Below are 13,119 nucleotides of genomic sequence, written 5' to 3' on the forward strand. Positions count from 1 at the left end.
TGTTTCCTCACTTGGATGCAAATTGGCCATTTGACAAGACTTGACACAGGTGATATTGATCACTTCCATTATACCACCTGAGGACACCACATCATTTTTTTTTGTTCCCATTATTGATGATAATAAGTTTAATATTATTTGGTTAAAAAGATATATACAGGCTAGGATTTTTTTTTTTTTAAAGACAGTCTTGCTGTGTTGCCCAGGCTGGAGTGCAGTGGCATGATCTTGGCTCAATGTAACCTCTGCCTCCAGGGTTCAAGCAATTCTCCTGCCTCAACCTCCCAAGTAACTGGGATTACAGCCACCCATCACCATGCCAGGCTAAATTTTTGTTGTGAGACAGAGTCTCACTCTGTCACCCAGGCTGGAGGGCAGTGGCCTGATCTTGGCTCACTGCAACCTCCTCCCAGGTTCAAGCAATTCTCCTGCCTCAGCCTCCTGAGTAGCTGGGACTACAGGTGCATGCCACCACACCCGGCTAATTGTTTGTATTTTTAGTAGAGACAGGGTTTCACCATGTTGTCCAGGCTGGTCTTGGACTCCTGATCTTCAGTGATTTACCCACCTCGGCCTCCCAAAGTGCTGGTATTACAGGCGTCAGCCACCATGCCTGGCCAGGCTAGAAATTTTTTTTAGTAAACCTCTTATATATATATATATATTTGTTTTTAATCATCTTACTTTTGTTTCTCCTATCCCATACAATTTTTTTTATTGATTAAGGTACTGGTCTTCTCTTTTGCCAAGGGAGCTAATCCCCCTCAAACTCATTAAAATGGGAAAATTCTGAGGAAGGTGGAGATGTTTGCTGGGCTCCTGGGAATGCAGCTGAGTCAACAGGAAACCTGCATTATCAATGCATCGACAGGGTTTACGTGTTAGGCCCAAGTAATCCAGCATCTTGCCTCCTCCCCTCCCCATCCAGTCGTGCCCTCAACGTGAATCTCTCTGCCTTCCCTGAAGTCCATTTCCAGTGCCCCATCTCTGTGCAGCCCCTACCTCTCGTGAGAATGTGTATACTACTGTACTTGGCTGCCTGCTGTCGTCTGCGATTCCTTTGACGGGGAGAGGTTATAGGTGAGAAGAAAATGGGGCCTTCTGCAGAGCTGGAAGCCAGTTTGAACAAAGGGGAAGAAAGAGAAATGCTGCATGGAAGAAACCATGTCTTTTCTGAACAAAGAGGAAAAAAAGAAAAAAGGACAAACGCCAGGGTTGGGATTAGAAGCTACAGGGAATGAAGAGGAAGTGTGATAAGACAGGCCTGGGCTGGAGAGCAGAGCAGGAGATACAGGCCTGAGGAATCCCAGAAATGTGTCTCCTCAGCACAGTTGGGCAAGACTCTGAAAAGTTCCCTAAATATATCATTTCTCCCCACAGCCCAGTCACAGAGTTTTGTGGCATTTGAGATGGTTGTCAAGGTATCGCGTATTTTTGTGGAGTGTTATAAAAGAGGGCAATAGAACAGGCTAAATTCTCACTATGGGAGGCAGGGCACAGTGCCTCACGTCTGTAATCCCAGCACTTTGCAAGGCCAAGGTAGGCGGAACACCTGAGGCCAGGAGTTTGAGACCAGCCTGGACAACATGGCAAAACCCCATCTCTACTAAAAATACAAATATTAGCTGAGCGTGGTGGTGTGTGCCCGTAGTTCCACCTACTCAGGAGGCTGAGGTAAGAGGATTGCTTCAGCCTGGGAGGTGGAGGTTGCAGTGAGCTGAGATTGCACCACCACACTCCAGCCTTGGCAACAGAGCGAGACTCTGTCTCAAAAAAAAAAAAAAAAAAAAAAAAAATCAGTATGGGGGGGCAAAACAAACAAAACCCCTGTGTGCTAATAACTGATTTCCTTTAACATACATTATTTTTGCAGCCAAGTATGTTTCGACACCTCTAAAAAACTGGATTAGTCACAGAGAGTTGTCCCTCAGAGACACCTTGCTAATCAGAATAAGCAAAGGTAGATTTAGGAGACATCGCGTCCTCTCTCATAAGGGTCGAAGGGATCATCAAGAAGCTGTCACAAAAACACCAGAAAGGCAACAGCATCTCTGACAGCCACTGACAGACGGGACCAGGTACTTTTTTTTTTTTTAAAGGCATCTCATTATATTGCCCAGGCTGGTCTTGAACATCTGGGCTCAAGCACTCTTGCCATCTCAGCCTCTTGAGTGTTGGGATTACAGGTGTGTACCCCCATACCTGCTTAGCCTTGGATCTTCACATCATTTAGCGTTTAGATATCTAAAAGCTAGATACCTTTTAGATTGTCCCAAGTGGACAATTTTATTTAAGTAAATGCTGGCTGGGCGCAGTGGCTCACGCCTGTAATCCTAGCACTTCGGCGGTGGGTGGATAACTTGAGGTCAGGAGTTTGAGACTAGGCTAACATAGTGAAACCTCGTCTCTACTGAAAATACAAAATTAGCCGGGTGTGGTGGTGCATGCCTGTAATCCCAGTTACTCGGGAGGCTAAGGCAGAGGGATCACTTGAACCCCGGAGGTGGAGGTTGCAGTGAGCCGAGATTACGCCACTGCACTCAAGCCTGGGCAACAAGAGCAAAACTCTGTCTCAAAAAAAAAAAAAAAAAAAAGGCTACATTTGTTACTTACCCATTTCTCCAGAAGTGGGTTTACCACGAAGCTTAAACTCCAGGGCTTTGTCCAAGACCCTGCCATGTGTTCACATGGTTACACCTAATTTTGTTCCTGTGATCTCTGATTGGAACTCAGTGGTGTCTTCACCCGTGAAGCTGCTCCCATGTTTCCCTCCCCTGTGGGACTCGCGAGCAGAAACATGCCCTCTCAACCCCTTTACCTCATCAAAAAATGGGTTGTTTCCTCTCTTGATTCTTGTTCGGTGTGTCTGGCCACAGACGTGAACTTTGACCACAGGCCTTATGTTGTTGCCACTTAACTGTCGGCCCTCAATCACCCGGACGCGGATCTGCAGCACAGAAGCGGGGTGGTCACCCATCCTTTCCCAGCACGTGGGATCCTTAGGCTCCTCAGGTGTTGCTTCATTTCCTTCGCCTACTACGATTGCTAACACCAGGCCAGGGCAGCGGTGTGGTACACCAGGTGCTACCAATTGGGCGGGGCCACGTGGGCTCATTCCCAAGACGGGAACTGGGGTTGGGTTACAGAGACCAAGAGCAGCTGTGGGGATGAAATCGTTCAAAGCCGGCCTGGGAAAGGGCAGGGCAGGTGGAGGTCACTGCTCAGACTCCAGCCGGGCACCTGGTCTTGCCGAGCCTAGTGATGAACCAACTCCACAGCTGCCTCCCAAGTCTAAGACAGTGCCCAGAGCTACGAAAAAGACAGTGTTTGTGCTTCTATTCTTTGGTTAGCTCTTTCCTTCTGCCAAAGGGAAGGAGAATTACAGTTTTATTTCTCTGGAGACTGTCATCTGGCTGGACTAAACCCACTTGTGCCTGCAGAAGAAAGATGGAGAGCTTTGCTTACTGGGTTTATGCACTGACATCTCCCTTTACTGGTTGAGCCATTGTCCATTGGAATAGGTCCACTGAAACATCACTGCAATTGCCAGCAGATGGGCAGTGTGAAGATTAAACAAAGATGCAGAGCACCAGGCCGTTCCTACCTGGAAGTCCTGTGGCTTATTGGACAGCATCCGCCGACTGTTCTTTGCTTTGGTGAGCCTCCGAGCAAGCTGAGCTTCCGACACCGTCCCAACTGGCCCCTTAGGCCCAGGGCCCCTGACTGCATTGTCCAACCTGTCTTCATCACCTTCATCTTCTTCCCCATCTCCTAAAATATCAGAAAGAAACCGAGTGAGGGATAGCCCTTATCCTGTAAATGTCCGAAGGCTCAGGTTTCCAGGACACAGTTTTGTCTGCCATCATGTTTTAAGTGTTCCTAAAGTGGCAGGTGGAGGAGATCCTCTTGGTGACATTGACTTGGGACTTCTTGTGACTTGGAATAATTCTTTAGGAAAATGTGTTCACAGTGCATCGGGGCTCTTGCTCAGGCTGCCTTCAAAAGAGACCAAGAGAATGGCAGAGATCACAGGGACAATGAGAGGAGGTGGCACCATCGCACCCAGCCAGGGATTGCTAAGTTCTCATCAGTGTTAGGATGGAGAAAGGAAGAAACGCTATGGAACACTGAAGTCTTGCAAGGACAGGCTTCAACTCCATCCCTCCCACTGCAGATCTTTTCTCTAGAGATCTGCTAGTGAACTATTTACACTGTTTCCTGCTTGAACCTCCTAATTCACAACTGCTCTTTCCACCCTCATGGCAGAAAAGAAACTCTCCTCATTTTCTTGCCAAGCACCAAGGTGATCATCGTGCTCTCCCTTCCTCCTCCTGGCTTGTCACTTTCACACACACGTGTCCTCTCTTTTCTCCCCCTACCTTTCCTCTGCACTCAGGAAAAGGTTTACCTTGCTCAGCAGGGTGAAAATCTCAACCCTCTGACATGCATTAGATCCTACTACCTCCCGAATATTTTCAGGCTCCCCAGATGTCTCCTCTCTCTTGTGTACCTCCAGGGGTTCCGTCTCTATTGCAGCCTTTCCTATGCCTTCAAGTAGACACAGATCTTTCTCTCCTCACAAAACCAAAAACCAAAAATCAACTCTGCCCACTACCTCTCCCCTTTCTTTTATTCACGAGTTCTTTGAAACTCACTGACAAACTTTAACTTTTCTTTTCTTAATACACAAAGAGTTAAAACTTCTGGTAATCTGTACAACATAATCTAAGAGAGCCTAGAAGACAAGCCACCCTGTCTAGAACGCTGCTTTTGGATGCTGAAACTCCTTCTCTACGATGCAAGATCATGAAACAGATTTAATTTCCACAGACAGTCACCTGTCAGTCATTCACATCCTGGTATGAATGAGTTTCATCAGATTACTATGTAGCATGGCTCTTGAAATCTTGGGTTCTGAAGCTGTGCAGCCTGGGCTCAAATGCATTCCCCACCTTCCACTTTCCAGCTATGTGAGTCTGAGTAAGTTTCTTAATTTCTCTAAGCTTCAGTTTCTTCATTTGTTAAAAGGGTAAAATAATGGTATTTACCACAGGATGACTGTAAAGGTGTAATTATCTATAGCTGAAGTCTTTAGCATAGTATCTGGCATGCAGCAGCACCCAATAAATTAACTTTTTATTTTTCAGTTTTGCTGTGTAATCAGTTTCAGTCAGTGTCTTTGTCTGTTTGGGCTGCTATAACAAAATACCGCAAACTGGGTGGCTTTTAGACAACAGAAATTTATTTCTTATGGTTCTGCAGGTGGGGAAGTCCAAGATCAAGGCACTGGTGGATTTGGTGTCTGGTGAGGGTCCACTTCCTGGTACACAGTTGGAGCCTTCTCTGCCTCCCACGGTAGAAGGAGCAAAGGAGCTCCCTTGGGCCCATTTTTATCAGGGCACTAATCCCATGCACGAGGGCTCTGCCCCCGTGACCTAATCACCTCCCTAAAGGCCCCACTGCCTAATACCATCACCTTCAGGGTTAGGATTTCAATGGATAAATTGTGGAGGGACACAAACATTCAGACCATTGCAACTGGAAGGGGCTTCTTCTGGAGCACAGGACATTTCCTGGAACCAGCTATGTGGGGCATGGGGATGGGGCACTAGAGTGGGCAGCACAGCAGGCAGGGGGCCCATAGTGAGGAAGAGGCAGCCACCAGGGAAGAGGGGGCCTCCATATGCACTGCTTTGCAATTTAGCCCAGGGTGGGCCCTGCTCCTCACCATCCATTCATTCATGCTTTGCCCATCCTAGCCTGGCTTCTGTTCTTCAAAGCTCAGTGCCCTTTTCTGTATCTCCATATTGGATCTTCCACAGCCTTGAACACCAGTGCTCATATACATATTTTTAGATCACGGCAGCTCTCCTCCCCTGATCTACTTTTTTGGGTTCTTCTGTGGGCCCCTGTTTTTGTCTCCTACTCATTGAGTGTGACTTCCTACTCTGTCCTCCGATCCTTTGACTCAACACTCTCTAGATCCTCACTTCACACTTCCTTCAAGTAGCCATGGACCTACAGAACGTTGTCCTAGAAGGGACCTTAGAGATCCTTCATCCAACCTACCCTTCACCCCATTTTACGGACAGAAAACCTGAGGTCCAGAAAGCTGAGGCAACTTGCCTGTGGTTAAGTGATTAGAAGCTGAGCTAAAACCAGGACCAAGTTTTCACCCTGTCTCACTGGTTTAAAACTGGATTTAAAACCAGGCTGCAGGTGAAGGACATGTTGTCCTGCTAGTACCTCAACATCTTTTTCAGGCTACTGAGAAAACCTCATGGAAGCCAAAGATAAGGAATCTTTGTCCTCTGCAAGATGATCTGGGCCTCCTCTTGCCTAGTCTTGAAGAGACGTCAAAAAAAGGGCTTACCTGGTTTTTCTCTTAGGGCACCTGAATGCAAGCTCTTGGAATCTTCTTTGTCCTACTCTCTACCAGGTAAGTTCCTCTCCTCCTTCATTTTCAGATGAAACATACTGTCTTCCAACACACCCTCCCTACCTTTTCCAGATGGAGTCAGTCCCACTCTGTCCTACCCACACACATTGTTCTTTCTAGTCCTTGCCACACAGTCTTGCACCTGCTTGTCAACCCATAGGCTTCCCCTACTCCCAGGCATTTCAGAAGCAGGGAGCTTGCCTTTGTTTCTTTGTATCTGTTGGGAACAGGCCTTCAAATCTGGCCATAAACTGGCCCCAAAACTGACCATAAACAAAATCTCTGCAGCACTGTGAAGAGAAGAAAGATGAAAGAGCTTTTCGTGATGTTCACGGTGGCCATGATACCCACGTTGAAGGTTGTGGGTTTACTGGAATGAGGGCAAGGAACACCTGGCCCACCCAGGGCAGAAAACCGCTTAAGGTGTTCCTAAGCCACAAACAATAGCATGAGCCATCTCTGCCTTAAGGACATGTTCCTGCTGCAGATAACTAGCCAGAGCCCATCCCTTTGTTTCCCATAAGGAATACTTTTAGTTAATCTATAGAAACAATGCTTATCGCTGGCTTGTTGTCAATAAATATGTGGGTAAATCTCTGTTCCTGGCTCTCAGTTCTGAAGGCTGTCAGCCCCGATTTCCCACTCCACACTCTATATTTCTGTGTGTGTGTCTCTAATTCCTCTAGTGCCACTGGGTTAGTATCTGCCCAATGCCTTACAGAACACCTTACATAAAGTATATAGAAAGGGCTTGATAAATGTGGAATGAGTAAATAAATGGGAAGGGAAACAGGATCCCAGGCACAAATGTGCCTTCACATTTGAAAAACTACTGAACAGCTCTCAGAAAAGAATACCTAGACGGCTGAAGGGGTGCTCCTCCCAACCTTGGCACCAGCCTCAGGGAAGCACTGGGGGCCAGGCGCCTTCCCTCTGCAAACCTGTCCTGGACCAAAAAATGGCTGGGGCTGATAGCTGTTGGTTTCCTCCAAACGACGAAGACGAACTTCCTTCCGTCATCCTGGGCCTAAGTGGGACTTCTTCCTTGCCTTAAATTATACCATTTTGGGCCAGTGATTGTTTATGGCAGTAAGCAGGAGAAAAAGTCGGGGTCAATCATACCCCTTTGCAATGCTGGACTCTGGACAAGTACTCATTACATTCTCAACGGATGCTCTAGAATCAGCCTGCAGATAACGAACAGCCAATTTCTTCTGGGAACGTCTTCTGCTATTCAGACTTCAGGCTAAAGGGATGAGTCAGAGGAAACCAGCCTAAGCCATGGTGACAGCCAGCTTCTGTGCCTTGCAGCAGAAGAATATTCGAGCAGGAAACCTCCCCTTTATGTGGCAGGAAGCTGCAGGGGATTAAACAATGGTATGGGCTCCACAAAGAATGCTATGGGTTCCACAAAGAATGAGGGGGCCCCTACGGCACTGTTAAACACACCCTCATGTGCAAGCTGTGTCATGAGCAAAATGCTAGCAGTTGTGCTGGCAGGCCCTGTTCATGAGACCCAGGCATGAGTGTGATCCACAGCCAAGTGGATCTACAAAGAGCAACTCTTTCACCAACACAGAGGGCCACACCAAGTCAGCAATCTCCCACTGAACAGGAAGCTGCTGGTTGTATTAGCTTCTGAAGGCTGTCGTAAGGAAGTCCCACAAACTGAGTGACTTAAAACAATAGAAAGTTATTATCTGGCTAGGCGCAGGGGCTCACACCTCTAATCCCAGTACTTTGGGAGGCCGAAGCAGGAGGATCGCTTGAGCCCAGGAGTTTGAGATCAACCTGGGCAACATAGGGAGACCCCCCATCTCTACAAAAAAATTTTTTTAAAACTAGCCAGGCGTGGTGGTGCACGCCTGTAGTCTGAGCTATTCGGGAGGCTAAGGTGGGAGGACTATCTGACCCCAGGAGGTCAAGGCTGCAGTGAACCATGATCATGCCCTTGCACTCTGTCCTGGGTGACAGAGCAAGGAAAGAAAAAGAAAGAAAAGAAAATAAAGAAATATGTTCCCTGACAGTTCCAAACCTTACAAGTATAAAATCAAGATGTTGGCAGAGACGTTCTCCCTCTGAAGCCTCGAGGGAAAAATCCTTCCTGTCTCTTCCTAGCCGGTGGCTCCCAGCAATCCTAAGCATGCCTTGCCTGTGGCTGCATTACTCCAGCCTCTGCCTCTGTGGTCACATGGCCTTTCTCCCTGTGTGTCCTCCTCTCTTCTCATAAGAACAAGTTGGCCAGGTTCAGCAGCTCACACCTGTAATCCCAGCACTTTGGGAGACTGAGGCGGGCAGATCACCTGAGGCCAGGAGTTCAAGACCAGATTGGTCAACATGGCAAAGCCCCATTTCTACTAAAAATACAAAAAAAATTAGCCAGGCGTGGTGGTGCACACCTGTGGTCCCAGCTACTTGGGAGGCTGAGTCAAGAGAATCGCTTGAACCTGGAAGGCGGAGTTTGCAGTGAGCTGAGATCATGGCACTGCACTCCAGCCTGGGCATTAGAGAGACTCTGTCTCAAAAAACAAAACAAACAAGGAACAATAGTCACTGAATTTAGTGTGACTTTATCTTAACTAATTACATCTGCAAAGACCCTGTTTCCAAATAAGGTCATATTCAGAGGTTCCATATAGACATGTGTTTTAGAGGGCCACTATTCAATCCACTAGAGAGGCCATCTTTTTTCTTTTTTTTTTTTTTTTTGAGGTGGAATCTCACTGTGTCATCCAGGCTGGAGTGTAGTGGTGCGATTTCAGCTCACTGCAACCTCTGTTTCCCGGGTTCAAGCAATTCTCCTGCCTCAGCTTCCTGAGTAGCTGGGATTACAGGCACCCACCACCACACCCAGCTAATTTTTGTATTTTTAGTAGAGACGGGGTTTCACCATGTTGGCCAGGCTGGCCTCGAACTCCTGACCTCAAGTGATCCGCCTGCCTCGGCCTCCCAAAGTGCTGGGATTACAAGCGTGAGCCACCATGCCTGGGCAAGAGGCCATCTTTTGTATCTTTCCAGTTTGCTTCCTCTCTTACTCCAGCCCACGGGCAGCCTCAATCTAATGAGCACACTGCCTTCCCTGCTCCCCACTTCCTCCATGTCTTTGCTTTTCCCCTAGTCCAGGTTAGATCCCGCCACCTGACCCTGCAACCACCCCACTGCATGCCCCTTGATCCCTTTCCGCCTCTCACTTCACTGTGCTTACCTGGTTTATTCAACCCTCCACTGACGTCACCTCTGCACTCAGCCAGCTGAACCTGGCTGGGAAGCACAGACATCTTACTGGACTGGTCTCACTTTAATTTCCTGATCACAAACTGTAAGTGTCCTCACGTGGCTGCCTGGACATCTTACCACATTTCCAAGACATCTATCCCAAAGCTTTCTTGGATCCTGGTCTGAGATGGCCACTAATTAACCAGCACAGTCAAATCACTTTATCTTTCTGAACTGCCACCTATTTTGCATCTTGAAAGCTTCCAACATCCTTTCTTTCTCATTGTCCACTATTGACCTGTCTTCTTATTTCATTGAGAAAATAGGCAATTAGAAGAGAATCTCCACATCTTTCCAACTCCAAATCAATCATCTACCTGTATCTGTTGCCTTCTCTCTTGCTACAATTAGTCACTGAACTATCTGTGCTCCCTGACTTGAAGCCAACTCTTCCACATTTGCACAGATCCTATCTCCTGTTGCTACTCAAGTTTCGCCTCTGCGATTTCTGCCTCTTTATACGTTCATCATTTTCCCCCTTTCTACTGGATCATTCCCATCAAAATATAAACATGCTGAAATATCACCGAGCATTTTAAAAAACAAAACTTTCATTGACTCCACAGTGCCTCCTACAGTTACTGCTCCATTTTTCCTGCCCCTCTTGGGAGCAAACTCCCCAGAAGAATAATTTTTACTCACATTCTTCACCCTGCCTCTGATTCTCATGCTTCTTCCAGCCAGCCCTCTGCCCCACTAGTCCACCAAAATTCCTCTTGTCAAGGTCACTCAAGACCTTCATGTTGCAAAATCCAGCGGTCCAGCCTTAGGTCTCTTCTTACTCAAACTCTCTGCAGCATTTGTTCATTTAATCCCTGAAACACTTTCTGCTCTTGGATTCAGCCTATTTGAACTAAAGCGTAGCTGCTCATCCTGGCATTCGCAAATAGAAGTAATCACCAAAGAAACTTCTCTTGGCCGGGCATGGTGACTCATGCCTGTAATCCCCACTTTGGGATGCCAAGGTGGGTGGATCACCTGAGGTCAGGAGTTTGAGACCAGCCTGGCCAACGGGGCAAAACCCCTTCTCTACTAAAAAAAAAAAAAAAAAAAAATACAAAAATTAGCCAGGCATGGTGGCATGCGCCTGTAATCCCAGCTACTCGGGAGGCTGACAGGAGAATCACTTGAGCCCAGAGGCAGAGGTTGCAGTGAACCGAGATCGTGCCACTGCACTCCAGCCTTGGCAACAGAGCAAGACTCCATCTGAAAAAAAACAACAACAACAACAAAAAAACTTCTCTCATCCCGTCTTCTTATAATACATGAACCCTGGCTTTGATCAGGCTTTTTTTTTTTTTTTTTTTTTTGAGACAGAGTCTCGCTCTTTCACCCAGGCTGGAGTGCAGTGGCACGACCTCAGCTCACTGCATCCTTCACCTCCTGGGTTCAAGGGATTCTCCAGTCTTGACCTCCCAAGTAGCTGGGACTACAGGAGCACACCACCACGCCTGGCTAATTTTCGTATTTTTAATAGAGACAGGGTTTTGCCATATTGGCCAGGCTGGTCTTGAACTCCTGACCTCAAGTGATCCACCCACCTCAGTCTCTCAAAATGCTGGGATTACAGATATGAGCCACTGCGCCCAGCCATGACCAGGCTGTTCTAATAGAATCACAGAACTTGGAGCTGGAGGAGACCCTACATATTATTAAATCCAACCTCCTGATATTGTAAGAAAGGAACTTGAGGCTCAGAGAGGTTAAGTGACATGCCTACTGTCACACAGCTTGATAGCGGAGCCAATGCTCAAATCCAGATCTGTTGATTCAAAATGGTTCAAGGTTCCTCACTGTCCCTCTCTGGCTATGACAAGCTCTTCACAACTCCCTTGTAGGAATGCCATCCTGCCTCTCCAACAATTATAATGTCACTTGGTCAAATCCTACCAAGCTTCTGACTGCATCTAACACTGACCTGTCTCCTTTCTGAATATCAGTAACCGCGTGTGTGATCCACTCTTCTTTACTTGTGATGTTTCCATTAACATTTAGAAATGGCTCTCCATCATAGCTCCAGCAATGTAATCATTCCTGAGATTATTGTGTCCTCTTTCCAGAAGCTCAGCAGCAATATTCCTGCCAACTGCCCTGTGTGCAGTCACTTATGATAATGACACTTGCCTACGTGGCTTCTGTCCACCCACTCAGTGCTGAAGAGTTGGCAGCCCTAGAGGACCTGGTGATACAGTCAAGTTTGCCTTTGGCATCCCCAACTGTGCCTTTCCCCAGTGCATATCAATGTCCCTTCTTCCTCCAGGCTCCCATACTCTTCTCTAGTACCACTTCTCTCTACCAAGCAGAAGAGAGTGGGCTATCAGGCACTCAGATCTCAGATGTCACCAGATCTGCAGGTCATTGTCCCCTCACCTCCATCACTCCGCTTTGTCTGCACCTTGCCAGGGAGGGAGATCCTTGTTAGAGCTCCCCAGTGAAGGCAACTCCTAGGAATGGCTGAGGAAGAGGAGCACTTACTGGTCACCCTGGCTGGACTGGGATCTCCTGGCTGGAACACAGACCCCACTTCAGCCCCTGGCAGCCCCCTTTATCCAAACATTCTCCCTCTCCACTCATCTCCTCCCGGGCTCAAACGATTGTCCCACCTCAGCCCCCAGAGTGGCTGGAATTACAGACGTGCATCACCACACCCAGCTAACTATTTTTGTTTTTTGTAGAGTTGGAGTCTCCCTATGTTGCCCAGGCTGGTCTCAAGTGATCCCAGACTCAAGCGATCCTCCTGCCTCAGCCTCCCAAAGTGCTGGTATTTCTGGCATGAGCTACGGTACCTGGCCTCTGCCTTTGATCCTAATTCTGCTTTTCAAGATGAAGTCTTGTTAAATGGTGGTACTGGTTAAGCCAGAATTTTATCAGTTTGAGCCAAAGGTCATTGCCCAAGCACAACAAAGGGCTAATATCATATTATCTTCAGTGTAAGCTGAAAGGACAATGCAGAACAGGAAAGAGTAAGTTTTGAAGCAGGAAAACAGGTAATATTTTGGAGATAACATATTTTCTTAGCAGGAATGTAGAATAATTTTTTCTGAATTTCTAAAATGTTAGAAGTTTTATAAATAAATGTTTGTGTCCTACTGAAAGCAATTCATTACCGCACCCCAATTCCTGGGTAAATAACACTAAATGTGCCCTAAGAATTTTCTAGCATATTCTAATACATAGACCAGAGCAAAGGTACCACGGAGGAACGTAAGAGGTAGGGATGCAAACGCAGTCCTGGGGGCAGTTGATGAATCAGCCTGTGAGCCAGCCTAGATAACAAAGCCCAGAGAGCTGTTTCCCTCTGGGCAACATCACGTTCACCAGGTGAAATGTACAACTGCAGCATTTCTCAAGTGAAATCTGCCTCTATCAGGCTCTCCATACGGACTGGGGACTCCCCTCCACAT

The 13,119-nt window shown here is 47.2% G+C and overlaps 1 protein-coding gene across 8 annotated transcripts in view; it reads right to left on the bottom strand.

Annotated features, from left to right (window-relative positions):
* Positions 1-13,119, bottom strand: part of MYOF (myoferlin) — a 173,319-nt gene that overhangs the window by 98,696 nt on the left and 61,504 nt on the right. For all 8 annotated transcript variants that reach the window (XM_077946808.1, XM_077946806.1, XM_015147703.3 and 5 more), the window contains 2 exons: positions 3,605-3,771; positions 2,819-2,947 (listed from right to left, as the gene is read on the bottom strand). In XM_077946808.1, the coding sequence (XP_077802934.1) occupies positions 2,819-2,947; positions 3,605-3,634 (159 nt within the window). In that variant the 5' untranslated portion in view covers positions 3,635-3,771. The remainder of the gene's footprint in view (positions 1-2,818; positions 2,948-3,604; positions 3,772-13,119) is intronic.

This window comes from Macaca mulatta, chromosome 9, assembly GCF_049350105.2.
Source record: "Macaca mulatta isolate MMU2019108-1 chromosome 9, T2T-MMU8v2.0, whole genome shotgun sequence".
Taxonomy (NCBI): Eukaryota; Metazoa; Chordata; class Mammalia; order Primates; family Cercopithecidae; genus Macaca; species Macaca mulatta.